The sequence below is a fragment of the Hyperoodon ampullatus genome (assembly GCF_949752795.1).
Source record: "Hyperoodon ampullatus genome assembly, chromosome: 11".
Classification (NCBI taxonomy): domain Eukaryota; kingdom Metazoa; phylum Chordata; class Mammalia; order Artiodactyla; family Ziphiidae; genus Hyperoodon; species Hyperoodon ampullatus.
Window position 1 is genome coordinate 39,277,063 of NC_136924.1, and position 18,606 is coordinate 39,295,668.

General features: G+C 57.6%; 1 protein-coding gene across 3 annotated transcripts in view; it reads right to left on the reverse strand.

Annotated features, from left to right (window-relative positions):
- SCUBE1 (signal peptide, CUB domain and EGF like domain containing 1) overlaps positions 1–18,606 on the reverse strand; it is a gene marked incomplete at both ends in the record, with an annotated part of 129,967 nt that overhangs the window by 18,793 nt on the left and 92,568 nt on the right. For all 3 annotated transcript variants that reach the window (XM_079715644.1, XM_079715646.1, XM_079715645.1), the window contains 4 exons: positions 5,808–5,930; positions 7,429–7,545; positions 10,009–10,131; positions 16,704–16,820. In XM_079715644.1, coding sequence (XP_079571770.1) covers positions 5,808–5,930; positions 7,429–7,545; positions 10,009–10,131; positions 16,704–16,820 — 480 coding nt within the window. The remainder of the gene's footprint in view (positions 1–5,807; positions 5,931–7,428; positions 7,546–10,008; positions 10,132–16,703; positions 16,821–18,606) is intronic.

The following is an 18,606-nucleotide window of genomic DNA, read 5'->3' on the forward strand; positions in this document are numbered from 1 at the left end:
TTTCTCTAAAGAAGATATACAAATGGACAATAAACACATGAAAAGATACTCAACATTATTAGCCATCAGGGAATTACAAATAAAAACCACAATGAGATACCATTTTACACCCAGTAAGATGACTATAATCAAAAAGTCAGCTAATAACAAGTATTGGTGAGGATGTGGAGAAACTGGAGCCCTCACACACTGCTGGAGGGAATGTAAAATCGTGCAGCCACTTTGGAAAATAGTCTGGCAGTTCCTTGAAATTTAAACACAGGGTTACCATATGACCCAGCGATTCCACCCCTAGGTATATACCCAAGAAAATTGTAAACATACGTTCATACAGAAATTTGCACATGAATATTCATAATAGCCCAAAACTGGAAACAACCCAAATGTCCATCGACTGATGAGTGGATAAACAAAATGCAGTATAACCATACAGTGGAATGTAACTCAGCAATAAAGAGGAATGAAGCACTGACACATGCTACACCGTGGGTAAACCTTGAAAACATTACGCTAAATGAAATGTCAGTCACAGAAGGCCACACATTGCATTCCACTTACATGAAATGTCCGGAATAGGCGAATTCATAAAAGACAAAAGTCGATTATGGTTGCCTAGGACCGGGGGGCTTGAGGGAAAATGGGGAGTGACTGCATGGGGTTTCTTTGGGGAGTAATGAAAATGCTCTAAAGTGGATTGTGGTTGCACAACTCTGTGATTATACTAAAACACACTGAATTGTACACTAAATGGGTGAATTTTGTGGCATGTGATTATGTCTCAAAAAAGCTGTTAATAAGAGCAAAAAACAAAAAGAAGAGAGACAGGAGACTTCCCTGTTGGCACAGGGGTTTAGAATCCACCTGCCAATGCAGGGGACAGGGGTTCGAGCCCTGGTCCGGGAAGATCCCACATGCCGCGGAGCAACTAAGCCCGTGCACCACAACTACTGAGCCTGCGCTCTAGAGCCTGAGAGCCACAACTACTGAAGCCGGCGTGCCTAGAGCCCGTGCTCCGCACTGCAAGAAAGAGTAGCCCCCGCTCTCCACAACTAGAGAGACACCACACACAGCAACGAAGACCCAACGCAGTCAAAAAAAAAAAAAAAAAAAAAAGTACTTAAAAAAAAAAAAAAGGAAGAGAGATAGTACCAGGCTGGACAGGCAAGAATCCTCCAGGCTGGAATCAAGCCCGGAGGGGCTCCAGTTGGCTCTAGGGCCGCACCCGTGGCTCTCTCTAGCATGTTAAATTGCTAAACATAAAAGGTAAATATGCACATGAGCGGAAGCACTCAACCTTAGAATGCTTTGAAAACAGAGAGGTTTCCTGCCCATAACGGGAGCACAGAGGCCCACAGCAGAAGAGGTGGAAGTTGGTGGAAATGTTTCCAGATCATCATGTGAAACAGGCTGCTCTGGCCGAAGTCCTGGGGCAAGGACAGAGGGGCCCAAGGGTTCCATCACACACTAGGTTTGGCTTCCTACTCTGTAAAGAAGCAGGGGGAGCAAGTTGTAAGAGCCATGAGGATGATGCCTGGTGAAGCCAGAGCGGCCTCCTGGGACCACCAGACCACCTCACTCAGACGTTTGCTAACATCTTTCCTAAGACAACCCATCCTTGTAGGGACAAACTGGCGGTGACATTAGACAACGTTGGTGAGAAGCTTTTCCAGGGTGGCAGAGGAAATGGCCAGTTCGTGGTGTGGCTGTGACCTTCAGAATCCTGGGTAAAGTGTAAAGATGGGACATGGACTTGAACCAAGCCCTAAGCGACACTTTGAGCACGTCCAGATGGATTTCATGGGTTATAATTACGCTCTAGTAATTGTATGTTTACTTTCTGGATGAACTGAAGCAGTCTCTTGTTGAAAAAAATAACAGCACTCATAGGAGCTAAAATATTATTAGATTTTGTGTTCCTTCTTTGAGATATTCCAATTTATTTACTTAGTAACATACAGACACATTTTACTGGGAGAGTTATTCATGAATTACTCAGAAATATCACAGTCTTTATTACCCCTAATTTTTCTTAAGAAATAAAAATGAATTTTTCAGAACTTACTGTAAAGTCACCATTTACAGATTAAAAAAAAATAAATTTATTTATTTTATTTATTTATTTTAGGCTGTGTTGGGTCTTCATTGCTGTGTGTGGGCTTTCTCTAGTTGCGGCGAGGGGCGGCTACTCTTCGTTGTGGTGCGCGGGCTTCTCATTGCAGTGGCTTCTCTTGTTGCGGAGCATAGGCTCTAGGCGTATGGGCTTCAGTAGTTGTGGCATGTGGGCTCAGCAGTTGTGGCTCATGGGCTTAGTTGCTCCATGGCATGTGGGATCTTCCCGGACCAGGGCTTGAACTCGTGTCCCCTGCATTGGCAGGCGGATTCTTAATCACTGAGCCACCAGGGAAGCCCTAGAGGTCTTAAACTGAGGTTTTTCAGAGAACCCCCCAAAGCAGACAGTTCACAGAAATTGACTGTTACCCAAGATTCTCAGAACCAGCTGATGGCTACACAGAATAGAGAGGTTGTGCCTAAGACGACTGGAATGAATTCTCCTAGACGTCTGTACCCACTGATTTCCACACGCTCTTTTGCATATCTTTGTTCTTCATTCTTCGGATCACGTTTTCCCACCTTATGCATTTAAGGCTGCACACTTCTGGTTTACCCTATCATGTTTCCCTTACAAATAACTCACCTAGATCTAGGCCTTACTAGTGATAACCACCATCCTGATTCTTTTTTTCTTTTTTTAAAATAAAGTTATTTATTTATTTTTTGGCTGCGTTGGGCCTTTGTTGCTGTGCGCGGGCTTTCTCTAGTTGCGGCAAGGGGGGGCTACTCTTTGTTGTGGTGCGCGGGCTTCTCATTGCAGTGGCTTCTCTTGTTGCGGAGCACGGGCTCTAGGCGTGTGGGCTTCAGTACTTGTGGCACGCAGGCTCAGCAGTTGTGGCTCACGGGCTCTAGAGCACAGGTTCCGTAGTTGTGGCACACAGGTTTAGTTGCCCCGGCATGTGGGATCTTCCTGGACCAGGGCTCGAACCCACGTCCCCTGCATGGGCAGGTGGATTCTTAACCACTGTGCCACCAGGGAAGTCCCTACCCTCCTGATTCTTTAAATCGGTTCTCCCAAGCTATTGCTAGGGAAGCCAACATTTTAAAATGTTATAAAGTGTGTTACACGAACGTAATTATGATTCTCTTTGTAGGCAATACATAAAAAAGGAAAATGCCCTCCCATCAGGAGAGACCAGTTTAGCTGTCCTGCAATGTATTTGACTGTTTGTCACAACACCACCCACAGACAATATACCTACCGCTCCACTGAGGTTGACCCCGTGTCTCACATGGACATCTGATTCATGGGTGCCACCCCAGGACCTCAGCTACCTGCCCTGTGGGTCTCTGAGACTGTAACAAGCGAATGACTCGCCAGTACCCTCAGTGAACGATGCCTCCTTGCAAAGTATCTAACCGTAGAACACCTGAGGGACGTAATAATACCTGGTGAAGCAGATGGTGGAGGCTCTTGGCCCCAACCAGAGGGACTGGACAGCTTTAGCGGTCATCAAAAATGTGTCCCTCACTTAGGGTGATACAGCGAATAATACAGCCTAGGGCATGGCGTGGGGGGCAGGACAAAGCAGTCTGACTGCCTAGTGCAAGTAGTTATAGATAATAGTATGACCTTGGATCTTCTGGGCAACCAGGGGAGTTTGTGCCCCTGCCGGCACTTCATTCTGAGCCTGGATTCACAGTCCAGGTGAGGTGGGACGGCCTACTTCAAGGCTACATGAGAAAGCAACCTGCATACTGTGGGCTTAGGGGGCAGGTGGGACCGGTTTTCCCGGTCAGCCCTGGGAACCCTTAAATCATGGTTCTAGAGGGCCTTCCTTCCAGCACCTTCTAGTAAAACCTGCAGTCGCACTTGTCTGTCTCATCATTCCACATCTACTGTCTAGAATATCAACTGCTTTCGCTTGGTCCTAGTCCCAGCAAACGGCTCAGAGACAAAAATGCGATAAAACCTCCCCGACTGACTGTGACCTGATGATCAGACCTCCACCGATGACCGTCCATAGAGGCTGGTTTGGTGGCAGTGGTGAAGATCTGGACAAGCCCTGGTGGCCTCTCCTGCAGCTCTGACTGAGGAGGGACGACCAAAAAGGGGACTGAGAATTAACAAACAAACAAAGAAACGTGTCCTCATATCCCTAGAGAAAGCCTGTACCCAATAGCTCTGGTCATCAGTAAATACCAGACCTCACATGACCCGAATGATCAGTGGACACACCTTGGAAAGCCAATCAATTGATGAGGGCGTGGGCGTGGAAAGTCAGCCAGCTCTGGGCCAGTTCACTCAGCGACCAGGCTTCTGAGGCTGGTGTGAGCCCAGTCTCCCTCAGAGCCCTGCAAAGGCATGCTGCTGAGACTATCACCTGCCTTTAACCAGCACAACTCCACACGAGCTCTTCCCCCAAACTCTAGGCAAAACCAGTGGTTTGCTTTGCTCAACAAGACTGCCTGAGCAGCAGAGCAATTCTCACTTAAGTAAGCAATAAATTCAGCTGTCTGACCTCGGGTTACTAAGTGATGGTATCCATTCTCTGATACTTTCCTTCATTCCTTCAACAAATCCTTCACTGAGTGTCTATGGCTGCTGGGCCTGTTCTAGGTGCCGGGGATATGGCAGTGAACAAGACAGGCAAAGAATACCTGCTTGGGTGTGCAGAGTGTGTGTCCAGCGAGGCCAGACCGATGACACCCCGGGGCAGCCAGTGGCTGCGATGGGAGGAGGCGAGCACGGGAGACAAGAGGCGGAGGGCGCGCGGTGGGGGGCCGGCTGCTGCTCCAGGTGTGGTCAGGAATCCCCCCACCCCAAGCAGACCCCTGTGCAGGGAGTGACGAGTCCTCTAGGCTAAGAGAAGAGCCCGAGCGTGGCTATGTTGAGGTCGGGGGGCTGCACCTGTGAGGTCAGGGAGGCTGGCACGGGGTGGGTGGGGGTGAGGGTGGAGGGCAAGCTGGCCGGGCTGTAGCAGCCTTTGGGCCATTCCAGGAATCCAGACTTTGCTTCTGCACGACGAGGACTCCCTGGAGGGCTCTGAGCCGAGAGAGATGAACTCTGAGATCTAGAGGCTTACTCTCGAGGCCCTGGGGATGCTGGAGCATGGCGGGGCAAGGACCTGAGAGCCGTTCCTGGGACCCAGTACAGGCCCGGCACACAGCAGGTAGTCAGTGTGTGTTTATGGAACCAGTGAAAATGGACTGTCCAGCACTCAGCCGAGAGGTGCCCCAAGGCCCCAGAGCTCAGCAGCAGAAGGCGCATGAGCCCTGAGCTCTCTAGGAGGCCCGCCCCTTGCCGGGCCAGTGGCGGGTGTACAAAGAACCAGTCGCTCCCCAGTCCAGGCTCTGCTGCTGCTGCACCCCGTGTAACCAGCCCTCCCCTCCCACCAGCTTCCTTGGCAGGACAAGGGGAGCTGGGGCTACTGAGGCCTCCGCCCTCTGCTGCTTCTACGTGTCAGATCCTCCTGAGTCCACAGCTCTGGCTGCACACGCGGACCCCCAGGTCTCCACCTCCGTGCTCCCCGTGCCCCGCCCCCCCCCAAGCCCGTTTCTGTGCCTCTGGCTGACACCAAGCGTGCTCTCCCCGCTGCAACCCCTCTTCTTCTGTCAGCCCTCATTCCCATCAGCCGTATCCCAGCAGCAGAGAGCACCTGCCCAGGAGCCCCAGCCATCCAGGCACCAGGGGAGGACCTGGCACCCAGGCCCTTCTCAGGGGTCCTTGCCATGGTTCGCCCCAGGGCACTCACCCACGCAGTCCTTCCGGTTCCAGTGGAGGCGCCTCCCTGGGGGGCAGACGCATTCGTAGCTGCCCTTGGTGTTGACACAGCCCTGGTCACAGCTCCCGTTGTTCATGCTGCACTCGTCCACATCTGGAAGCACAGGTAGGCGTAAGGGCAGGAGGGGGGGCTGGACGGTCCAGCCGAGGCCACACCCTTGGGGCCGGCAGGGCAGGACCCACCCAGGACAGGAGGGCCGAGAATCCCCTGACCCTGACCCCAGCCTGATACTGTCACTGGATGCAGACATGTGGTCGCACACGACACACACACGAGCTTGCACACACACAGGGCTCCCGCAGGCACCAACACACATCCCTCCCCCAGGAACCTCAGTGGTTTGCTGAACTTGGGCAGCTGAGCCCAGACTTGGGGGAGGGCAGAGAAATGGGACAAAATAAAGTTGCAGTCAGGTCTTGTGGGGCCGGAATGACCAGCACCGGCCCTGGGGTCCTGAGGCCGTATCTCACTGTGGGACTTCGGACGTGCCCTTCCCAGCCAGTTTCCCTCCTGCACAACAGGCACCTGGGCGCAGGAAGTCTCCCAAGGCCCCGCCTTCTTTTGGGCCAAAGACCTGTGTGCAGAAGCTGGTGCCCAGGTTTTTGGGAGTCCCTCCAGAAGAATCTGCAGCTCACCCCACGAGCCACGCCCCTAGCACCAGCTGTGCCTGAGCCCACCTAAACTTCACAGCTGCCCACAGAGGAAGTGTGGCTACCACCAGGTCAAAGGAAAGGGAGAGACACCAGGGACCTCAGGGCCATTCTTGACACCTCTGCCAGCTTCACCTCCCAAGCCTGTACTTCCCCATGTCCCATCATCCGTGGCACCTAAAGGCATCTAGAACCTTCCCTCTCTCCACATCCCTCCCCACCCTGCCCAGGCTCCAGTAGCTCTCACTCCCATGCCTGGAGCCGTGTCCCCACTGGTGCCCTGGGTTCCACTCTCCTAAACATGTGGCAGCTGGAGGAATCTCGTTACATGAACTTGAGCCCGTCATATCCCCGCATAAACCCTCCAATGGCTTCTCATCGCACTGGGAATAAAGCCACAAGTCCCCTGGGGCTCACGAAGCCCTGTGTCCCCTCTGTCTGCATCTCCCACCGTGTGCCCCTTCCCTCATGGGACTCTAGCCCCCACTGGCTGCCTCTCGGTCCCTCTGTGCTCCCTCTGCCTCAGTGCTTTTGCACACGCTGACCCCTCTGGCACGCTTCCCCCACCGTGACCCAAACACTCCTCCTCTAGGAGACCCCCATTGTCCCCACCTTCTGCCCTTCTCTGTTGTTACCCCCTCCACTGGAATGAACTGTGGGATCCTCTGTGCAGCCATCCTCCCTTCCGGACTGGGGTTCCCCAGAAACTGCTGTTTCCAGGCCCGTGTCCACAGCCTGGCTGAGGCCTGGTACCCAGTGGATGCTTGCTGCCCATCCCCCCACCCTCCTGCCTTACCCTTGGCTGAGCCCCTCTGCCCACCAGTCCCTCCCAGGCCCGTCAGAGTCAAGGTCAAGGTTGGGGTGTGGGGTGCAGTGCAGGTGGCCGTGCGGCCGGGCGCGTGCCTCTGGGGGGAGGTGGCCCTGGCGGGCGAGCTGCAGACCTCCGCAGTGGGTTGTCCCATAGAGAGTGTAGCCGCGGTGGCACAGGCACTGGAAGCTGCCCGGGGAGTTGATGCAGATGTGGTCACAGGTCCGCTCGAAGGAGCACTCGTCGATGTCTGTGTGGCCACAGGGAGACAAAGTTTGGGAGGAGGTTTAGGGTGTGGTAGATGGCACGGCCTGCCCCTCGCTCAGTCACTCAACAGACCTCTGTGCCCGACAGTCCTGGGGCCCCAGGCTCAGTGCACAGCCGACACACAGCAAACGTCAGACTTCGTGTCGCTGCCCAATTTCCCATTCTGTCTCCATTAGCCTCATGTGTCTGGGTGAGAAGCTGCCTCACATCTTTTCTTGAGGTGGGCAGGGTAGAAACATTTTGAGTAGAAGGGATTATTACGAATCCCTGCCATTTTGATATTTCCCGTTCCAGTGTGATTAGGGTAGGTACTTAATCCACACCTGCAGGAAACTAAGGGGCTTGCCTGAGGAAGGGGCTGAACTGGGACATGAAAATAGGCCACTTGAATGCCGACCAAAGTGTGTTCTCCCATCACCCCAAGATGTGTCTGGAGAAAATGGGGAAAACAGCACAGACAGAAAGGGGGATGGGGGTAGGGAAGATGCTACCCACGAGGAATAACAAAGTAGCCTTGATAGTATGTGAAATTTGATTCTGACCACCCTGGCAGCCAGGGTAAAAAGGGAATGAGGGACGGCCACAGAGTGCTTGTTACTGGAAAGGAGGAAATGAACTACATGTTTGCAGGAGACAAATCTATCCTGGCCGTAAGTTCTGAGCAAGATGGCCTCCATGGGACAGTTGATGGGGGTCCTGAGGGCAAGGCAGACATTGACCTGCCTCTCCACGGGCACTGTAGTTGGAATTTATTCTTTGAATACATTTGCTCACATGACTGCAGACGCACTCATAACATATGTGTTTGTAATAACCCGAGCACCAGGAAGGAACCCCTGTGGATGCTCAAAGGAAGATGTGATTCCTCCAGGGGGTGGATCTGGGAAGACCTCCTGGTGCTGTGGCACCTGGGCTAGACCCTGAAGGATGGGGCTAGCCTGGAATGAAGGAATGAGAGTGGGGGAAGGGCGCTCCGGGCAAAGGCTGGGAGGTGGCAGCACTGGATCCTCAGGGATTGTGTGGAGCTCAGGGGGGCTGGGGAGGTGTCTGGGGTCCCCATCCCAAGGGCCCTGAGTGCCTGCTGGGGCTGGGGACCCAGGGGCTGTGCTGGAGCAGGGGTGGGCCAGAGTCCCAGGGCCTTGCAGAGCTGAGTCAGGAAGAGGGTGGAGGAGACTCAGCCAGAGCCCGGAGCAGTCCTGCCGTCACCTCCTCCGTGGCCCCTGCTGCCTGCCCCTCTCACGGGGCAGCTGGGGATGCAAAGTCAAGGGCCCTCCCTCAGCCCTCCACAGAACGCGGCAAGGCAGACGGAAAAACAAAGTCAAAGTGCAGAGGAGCCTTGATCGGAGCCTGGACAGGTGCCGAGCTCCCAGTGGGCCCCTGTGCCCTGAGAGGAAGACGGGGCTGGGTCGTCCGAGCAGGGAGGCAGAGGCCGAGCCCAGGGAGGGGAAGCGACGGGCTCAGGTCACGTGCTGAGCCCCAGGACAGGCTGGCCCGGACCCTCCCTTACCAGCCTCTGCTCTCGCCTTCCTCGGGGCCCTCAGGGCCTCATGCTGCCCCAGGCCGGCCTCTGAGCAGCACTACGTAACGAGGTAGATGCTGCAACCGCAAGCCAGATGCGGCCCGGTGCAGCCTGTGGCTCCTGGGACCTCGTGGAGACACAATGACGGGAAGGCAACAGGGGAACCGCGATGGAACTGAGCCAGCCCCCCACCCCCCGGCCCCACTCTCTGCATGTTGCCCCGAAGCCGGCTCCTTCTCAATGGCCTCATCTAGCTCCACAGGGCTCCTTCTGGCTCCTCAACCCCCCTCAGCCCAACAGCGCCACTTCCTGGTTGGGTTTACCTCCCTGGCTCCCCCTGGAAGATGCCTATTCATCCTTCAAGCACTTCACCAGTGTCCCCTCCCCCAGAGCCTTCCCTGACCCGTCTCTCCACTGCCCATCCTCTGGGCTGTCACTGCATCCAGGACGTCTGCGTCTGCGGGACTTGTCCCAGGCTCTGATGCTTGGCTCCCCCCGACCCGAGTGGAGGGACCCTGAGGAAGGGCTGCTGGAGCATGCCTGCCACGTGCTACAGCTTCCACCAGGTGGCAGCATCCACCTGGCCTCTGAAGCCACTGACGGTGGCCTGGGAGGCCCCCTCTGGAGGGAGGAACCGGCTCTGCTACCTACTCGCTGGCCCACCTGGGACACTGGCTGACCCCTCCCTGGGCCTCAGTTCCTATCTATATCAGGGAGAGGTGGGGCTGGATGGCTTCTCAGGGCCCCTAGAATCATAAAGGACGGGAAGACAGGAGGGCAAGCGCACAGGCTAGGGACACAGAAACTACCCCCGGCCCCTCAGGCCCGGCCCGGCCAGCGGACAAGCCCACCCCAGGCTCGCCTACCCTCCTGGGAGCCTGTGTGGCCTGAGAGGGGCGGGACCCCACGAGGACGAGGGCGGCTCACCTTGGCACGTCCGCTCGTCGGTCAGCAGCTTGTACCCTTTCCGGCAGCCGCACTCGAAGCTGCCCACGGTGTTGCGGCAGAAGTGGTCGCAGCCCCCATTGTTGACCAGGCACTCGTTGATGTCTGCGGAGCCGGGTGGCAGGAGGAGGCGAAGAGAGTGGGCTGGGCCGCGCTGCCCGGGCCGCCTCGGGTCCCCCGGCTGAGCCCAGGAAGGGGGGCTGGCTCACAGCCGTGGGGGTGGGAGGACGGGAGACACCGCTGCCCCTAGGACTTGGCGAGCCTGGCGTTTGTGCACCGAAGGGAGGGGAACTGGTGTCTGCGGTGCCGGGCCAGACAACAGGGACCAGGACGCTCCCACGCCCTTTCACCCCCGGGGAGGTGCCAGGGAGGCGGGGAGGTGCCAGGGAAGCAGGGAGGCCAGGAGCAGGGGCTGCTTCCTGGTGGCTGTGACTCTGGGTTGGGCGAGCTACTGGACCCCTGGGGCCTCGGCTCCCTGTCTGTTAAAGTAAGGATCAGACGCACCCCTACTTGGAAGGACATCATGAGGATGAAATGAAATAACATCCCTAAAGCGCCGGTGCTCAGCCAGTGCCCAAACAACTCTTTAAAAAGTAGGTTTATTGGGCTTCCCTGGTGGCGCAGTGGTTGGGAGTCCGCCTGCCGATGCAGGGGGCGTGGGTTCGTGCCCCGGTCGGGGAGGATCCCGCGTGCCGCGGGGCGGCTGGGCCCGTGAGCCATGGCCGCTGAGCCTGCGCGTCCGGAGCCTGTGCTCCGCAGCGGGAGAGGCCGCAGCAGTGAGAGGCCCGCGTACCGCAAAAAAAAGTAGGTTTATTGCTCCTGCTTTACTGACCGGGAGACCGAGGCCGGGAAGGTAACTGGCTCCAGGTGCCGCAGCTGGTGGCGGGAAGCAGGCGTTCCTGGGCCGCCTCCCTTCCCAGCCTGGTTCCTGCCGCTCCCCCCTCCCCATGCCTGCCGGTGAGTTTGAGCTGTTTCTTCACTCATCATGTCACGAGTTGCGGCTGCACCCTGAAGGCCCCCCAGCGCGACCCCCTCAAGCATCCCTGCCGGTGGGCCTCGGCTTGCACACCTCTAGTGATGGGAGCTTCTTCCCTCACGAGCTCTCACTGACCCCCATGAGCTCCCTCCCACCCTCCTTGCCCTGCTCCCCTGGGCGTGCTCCCCGGGCTCCCGGTCCATCTGGCAAACTGAGCCGTCAGAGACCCTGTCCCTGAGGTACCTCTTCTCACTCTGAAGTTCCTCTTGGGCTCTGGCCCCGGGGCCCCCCATGCTGGTCACCCCCCCGGCCCCCCAGACCTAGCCCAGCAATTGGAAACAGAAGTAGGAGATGACGTCCAGGAAGGTGTCCCCACGCTGACTGGAGGAGGGCACAAAAGGAGGCGGTGAAAGAGGCATCCCCCCGCCCCCCGGCAGAGAGAGGACTTTCTGTGCTGGTCACTGGCCACATCTTAACAGAGCTGCTGACTCAGACTCCAGCACCCGCTGAGCCTGGCCTGAGCGTGAGGCCCGGACACCCCTGTCCTGTGTAACTGGCACCGCCAGTTGTCAAGGTCAATCTGTGCCCATTTCCCCGAGCCCCGCGGAGGAGACTTGGTTCTATTCCAAAGACTCCGGCCTCAGGCGCAGCCTCTCACCACGCCGCTCCCAGCACTTTTCCTCAGACCAAACAGGCTGGACTTGACACCTGCTGAAAAGCCCTGTGGCAGCACCCCCACATAATGATCCTCACCCCAGAACAAACCCCCAAACATCAGGAGAACGGCGGGGGCGTTAAAGACAGCAGGGCTGAGACCCCTGGGTGGGCACCTCTCGGAGCCTTTGCGAGGGGAATGGGCACAGCTAGTCGGGCAGGGGCAGACCCAGAGCTGCCTTCCTGTGGAGGCCCGGGTGGGGCTGGGCTCTGGGGAACACAGGACACCCAGGGGGTGTGCCCGCCACCTCCTTGCCCTTGGCCAGCCTCCCCGAGGTACCTCCCCAAGGACCCATTCTGTTTGTGTATGCTGGCGCTTTTGGTGCCAGGAAGATGGGAAGGGCGGGGGACCTGAGGTGGCCCCACTAAGGGAGGCCGCTAGGGTGTGTGTGACCCTGGGTCCGCTGCTCACAGGCTGGGCCTTCAGCTCTCTGCACACAGGAGGTACTCTACGTGTGCACCAAGATGATGGCTAAAACCAGAGACCGCTCAGCACTGGGAACTCTGCATGCGCTCCAAAGCCTGTGTTTCAGGAACAAAGTGGCCTAAGGATGAACCCATGCCCCAGAGGAAGTAGTAGGACCCTCTGGGGGTCACGGCACCTGCTGGGCGGGCATCACCTCGTGCTGGTGACCAGGCCGAGCACTTTCTGGCAAGGTCTCGTGTGATGGTCAAAACAACCCGAGGCCAGATCTCCCACTTTGCAGGGGAGGTCACAGCTCCACGCAGGAGGCCGACCTGAGTCCAGCCCCAGGTGACTCCAAAGACAGCCTCGCCAGTTCAGCACGCTGGCCCTGCGGCCTTCAGAGGAAGCAGACCTCAAGTGCAGCGAGGGCCTGTCCAGGACGGAGGCTGGGGCTCTCCGTCGCCCCCTCCCCTGGGGGTTACAGGAAGACAGGGGAGATTCTGGCTAAAAGCCTCTGACAGGAGAACGGAGGGCCCTCTCAGCTCTGTGACCCTGGGCAAGGCAAGGCACCTCTCTGAGCCTCAGGCTCCCCATCTGCAAACTGGGTTGCTAGCAGGTACCTCTCCAGCATCATTCACTATGACTGAATGTACAGATGGGGCTTGCCTCCTTGGGAATGCCTCAGGCCTTCTGGAACCCCGTAATCCCATCCCTTACGCCATCTGGGCCTGTCGGCTAAGGGGCTGTCATAGCAACTAGACAGGAGGTGCGAGGCGTTGTCTGCTTGAGGCCCAGGCTGGTGTAGCGGGCTGCCTGGGGGTCAGAGTGGGGGAGGCCCCGTCCCAGGCTCTAGCCTCAGCTGTAGTGAGGGGGCAGTGGGCTCCCACAGCCCCTCGGCCTTCATTCTGATAAGCCTCTGCCCCCTTTCCACCTCCCATCCCTCCAAGACCCCCCTCCTTCTCTACTGTGCTCCCACCGGGCCCCACCAGCGGCCAGCAGTCCCCTACCTGGTTACAGAGGCTCACAGTCTCCCCTCCACAGCCTGGCCCGGCCCGGCGGCCCCGCCCTCCTCTTTGCACGCTTGGATCCTGCCTCGGCAGCCCTCACCCCACCCTGCCCGGGGAACAAGCACCCCCCTGGAAAGCCTTCCCTGACGTTCTCTCCAGAGTTAGCTGCTCCCTTGTCATGGGACCTGCCCTCAGGGGGATGACAGACGGGGCACCTGGCTCCCACCTGGAGCCCCAGGGCCCAGCATGAGGCCTGCACAGAAGGATGGGGCACTGAACGAATGGATGAATGAATGAGTGAATAAGTGAGTTGGGGGGCTGAGAGAAGGTTAGTGGAACATTCGATGCATCACCCAATGTTTGAACATCAATGCGTGCTGGGGGGAAAGGTGAGGGGTGAGCTATGGGAACACACAGTAGGTTGATTGTTCCTGTCCCTCTCTGCCCATACAACTGAGGGGGCACAGGCTGGCAACGCAGGGGCCACGGGGATGAGGGTTTTGGGTGGGAGCAGAGGGAGGGCCTGTGGGAGTGGCTGGCATCACCCTGGAGCAGCCTAGTGGGGAGGGCAAGCTGCTGGGCCAGGGTGGCCGGACAGAGGGCAGGTGAGGGAAGAGGGCAAACAGGTGGGGTTGGGGGCGGTTCTCCCAGACTGTTCTGGCAGGTGCTGGGAGGAGGGGTTGGTGTCCCTGAGGAAATCCAGGCTCTGGCTCAGGAAGTTGAGGCCCCAGACCTCCCTCCTCTCAGAAGGGCCAATTAGCAAGGTGCCCGCTTCCCAATATCAAGCAGGACAGCGCCAAACAGCGAGCCTTGAGACTGGACTGTCCACACTCTTGAGACAAAGCAAGGGCATGGGGCAAATCCTGCAGAGCCCCCCATGGCCCTGATGTTTCAGGGCAGGCCTCCACCTGCCCACGTGATCCTCGTCCGTCCTGGGTTTTCAGGTCTGGATTTTCCGAGACCTCCAGCCATTGGTCTTGCTTAGCAATGACCTTCTGGCTTCCAGAAAACACTGAACCTTTGATATCCTCCTCTGGGCCCTGCCAAGACCAGGGCGTGCACGCTGACCGAGGAGCCAGAACCCCAGGGCCAGGGCCTCGGTTTGTCGGGGATCCCCAGCTGGCTTGTCCCCTGCCCCGAGCCCCTGCACCCTGCCCTGCGCCCCTCCAGCCAGGCCCCAGGAAACTCAGACTGTAAGCCCAAGGCTCTAAGACACCAAACCCTGGGGTCTCGAGGTCAACATTTGGTTTCCAGGGTTCCCTGATTTGAAGACGCTATGATGTTCATCCTATGTAGTTCTGGACCAGTCCCACGATCCTCAGATTCTAACATGTATAACAGCACCCAGACTGCTCTCCTCCACCTCCGCTGCCACCCCGGGCCCAAACCACTGTCACCTCGAGCCTATTCTTCCCGACCCTGCCTAGAAACCCGTCCCAACAGTGTCAGGGACTGTCTCCAAACGAAAGCCTGGCCTGTGTCCCCCTGCCCAAGAGTGTCTGGGACCTGGCCGAGGCTCGCAGGATGAAGGGCCAACCCCTTCTCCTGGACCTCCCCCGAACTTGCCCCAGATCTGGGCACACTGGCTGCTTTGGGTCCTGGAACCCCAGGCCTCTGCACAGCAGTCATGTTGCCTGGATTAGAGCCTCTTCCTCCAACCTCCCCGCTCTGCCTACCCCCTGCCCGGACTTTAAAAATTAAAGTCTGTCTTCTTTACTCAATAGAAGATCCCTGCGCACAAGGAATTTCTGTTTCATTCCCTGGTCTCCCCTGCACTTGCACACAGGAGGAGCCCAGAAAACCCATCTGGTGCATGCGTGAACGAGAGAACTTCCTGACTCCAGGGCAGTGGGAGTGAGGAGGGTTGGCTAAAGGCAAACGAGCAGCTCTGGGTAAAGGGCCCAGTTGTTTCAACACAGGAAACATGGTCGGAGGCTCAGACAGCTCTCTTCAACACCTCCCCCTACCTCAGACTCAAGGTGGGGGGAGGATGGATGCCCCTCTCGCCAGCAAGGATGGGCAGGGGGCAGCAGTCAGCGTCCCCTTAGGTGCTCCTTGTGGGCCATGTGACTGCCGAGGCCCCTTTCCAGCCCAGACAGGTCAGCTCCCAGAGGCGAGCTCCTGGCCTCGAGTCCGGAATTAAGCCCTGCCCCGCCCCTCTGGTCCTGCGTCAGCGCTGTGCCTTGGACGGGGTGTGGGTGGCCCGATTCTACCTTCTTCTGTCTTAGCTCCAAGGGCAACTGGCTGGGCCTGCTGTGACATCGCTGGGCTATGAGGACGGCTGGGTCTGTGGTGGACCCTGGCCAGCCCTCCTGGCATTAAGCCCACGTGGCAAGGCCTCAGAGAGCCCCCGCCCACCCGGAACACACTTCGCTCTAAGTGGGCTGAGCGGAGGCTACAGAAGGGCTTTATTTTCAAATAAATAGGTGGAAGAACGATTATTTCTGTCAATAATCTCTAGGTTCTTCCCAGCAGAGCGGCTGGGGAGGAGAAGTCATATGCTGTCTATTTTTACAGGCTTCAAAAGCCCATCTCAGACTATTTAAAATCACCTTGGGCCTCTGCTGTCCATATTCTCACCCACTGGGCTTTGGAAGTTCTAGCTCCTTTGCCCTTCCATGCTGGCCTCCGGGCCTGCCCGCTTCCCGGCAGGGTGATGGGAGGAGGGCAGCCGGCCTTGGCAGGGATCTGAGGGCTGGTCTGGGGAGTGCTGAGGGGCTGCACCTCACTCCTCGCAAGGGCTGACTCCCGGCCCAAGGCCCGCAGCTCTGGGGGTTCCATAACACCCCAGGTCTTTGTCTGGGCTGGTGCCCCTGTGCTGCAGGGCTGGCCCCTTCAGTCCTAGGGCTCAGCCAGCTCTGGCTTCCCAGCCCCTTTGCTTCCTGTTTCCTGAGGGGTCCCCAACACGGCTGAGCCCCCGCAGGCCCTCAGGAACCTCGGAGTGAGCCGGGGACAGTGGGCAGAGAAAGCTCACCCTTCTCTGGCTTCCAGCAGCCGGCAGACCGGCCCATTCCTGACCTTCCCAATCCCTATTTCTAATTTTGCATCCTTAGTCCTCTGGTTGAGATACCCCCGTACACCTTCCCTCTTCCAGTGATGAGGACACACAGTGTCCTCAGTTTTCTAACGCCGACAAGAAGACCATCCTGGCCTGGTCCGAGCCCTGTGCCCTGCTGTCCCCAGCTCTGCAAAACGCACCCCGGCCAAGGTGAGTGAGCACAGGAACCGGCCACGCCCTGCCCCCTGGGAGGCCACAAGGAACCTCTGCCGGCCTAGGAAGCCCGAAGTAAAGGTACCCCATTTGTTCAACCCAGGGTGAAGCCACATTCTTTGATATCAGAGCCCCGCTTGAACCTGTCAATATACAGTGGAACCGGGGTTCCCTTGAGCCTTGCTGGGGAGCGCTGGTGCTGACTCTCCCTCTTCTCAGCTTCTCCAACAGAAATGCACGTGACAGCTGACCACCCTCGCCCCTGAAGCCACATGTGGTCGCATACCCAGCCCAAGTGTGCCGCCCCGCTCCTGCCCTGCCTGCACCACCTGGGGCCTGGCGAGGGAGGTGGTGCGCACTGACCTTTGCACGTCTTCCCATCCGGCTGCAGTGTGAATCCAACCGGGCAGCTGCAGCGCACGCCGGTGGCCGTGTCCTTGCACGTTCGGTCGCAGCCTCCGTTATTTACTGCACACGTCTCTGAGGAGGGAAAGAGAAAAAGATACTCTCAGTCTCCTTGGACAGAAGCCACCGCCTTTCCCCACCCATGGGGGGAATCTCCTGAGACAGGAGACCTGAGTTCAAATTCTGGCCCTGGGGACTTCCCTGGCGGTCCAGTGGTTAAGACTCCGTGCTTCCAATGCAAGGGATGCGGGTTCGATCCCTGGTTGGTGAACTAAGATCCCATGTACCGCGTGGTGTGGCCAAAAATAAATAAATAAATAAATGTTTCCAATGCAAATTCTGGCTCTGATACACTCTAGCTGTGGGGCCTCTCTGAACCTCAGGCTCCCCATCTGTAAAACGGGAGAATGACACTGTTTCCCCTCTGATGATGATGGATGGGAAAACTGTTTGCAAACTGCAGGGAGCGGTGCCAACAGGGTCTACACCACCACCAGGGCCAGTGCTGAGATCAGCCGGGCTGGTATTTAACCACCCAGGGACAGATTCCTAAACCCTTGCCTTGCCTGGACTTGGACTCCAAACCCAGACTGGCAGTTACTGGGGCTCCCAAACTCGTCTCAGCGCGGAATGGCTTGTGGCCCTGGCCGTGGAGTTGCAAGGGGAGGTTCCCAGAGCCCGCACACCATCCATCACCTTGATGAGGCTCTCAGCCCAACGTCTGTTCTCGCTGAACGATAAGCCAAAGGCGTCTGTTTTTTGTCCACTTGAAGCTAGTCTAGTGCCTTTTTTTTTTTCTCTTGCAAATTCAAAGGGCTGGAGTGGCTGGGGCATAACTAAGGTCACTGAGCTCGTCGTGTGGTGAGAATGATCCTCCCCAGGCCCGGAGAAGGGGCTGGCACAGCTGGGTCACCGGGGCACGTGGAGGAGCCTAGTTCCCGGGCCTCTGAGCCTTTCAACCTGGGTTTCTTCCTGAGCATCTGGCGTGCTTTGATGTTGTGGGAACTTCCCTCTCCCCTTTGCTGCTAGGAAGGGAAGCGCCAAGGGCCTCTTATAACCTGAAATCCCCTGCCTGTCTACCGTGGCTGCCCCTGGCTGCCTGGCCCCAGCGGGTCTCTCCCCAGAACTTTCCCCCTACCCTGTTTATTCTATCTGTCCTTCTGTGGTGTCTGCATTCCTGCAAGCTGCATTCCGTTTTCTCCGGGAGTTTGGGGATGAACACAGGAGTGATGACTAAATGGATAGAAACGCCCAGTTGCCAGGAGTCTCTGCTGCTAATGCCTTTCCTTTGAACTTCAACTTGTAGGGGGTGGACGGAGCAGGAAGAGGAGGAAAGTGAGTGTGTGTGTGTGTGTGTGTGTGTGTGTGTGTGTGTGTGAGATTCTGTAGGGTGACCACGATGGCGGCTGTCCTTAACATCCTGAACTCAGGGCCTGCCTGCTGCACGGGGCCGCTGCCCGTTTTCTCGAGGTTGAAGTCTTCACCATGGTATAACAAGCTGTAACCGCTACCGCAAGGCCAGTCTCCTCGCCCCTGCCTCTTCCCAGGCTTTCAGCATGTCTCCCCATACTCTAGCCCTCCAGCTTCTGTCTGCCTGCTGTGGGGCGTGTTGCCCAGTGGCTGGGAGGCCTCCTGCCTGCTCATGGTTCAAGGTCAGCACAGAGACCTCCACGAGGAACCTCCAGACGCAGAAAGGAGGACCCCGCCCTCCGTGTGCGCATGCGGGCTGGCCTCGATGTGCGCGTGGGCCAAGCTCTGACCCGCACACGCCTGCGCAGGCCCTCTTGTCTCCCCCGCTGCCCGTCTACTGGGGCAGTGAAGGTGGGGAGGCCAGGGTGTGACTCTGGCTCTGTCACTCACT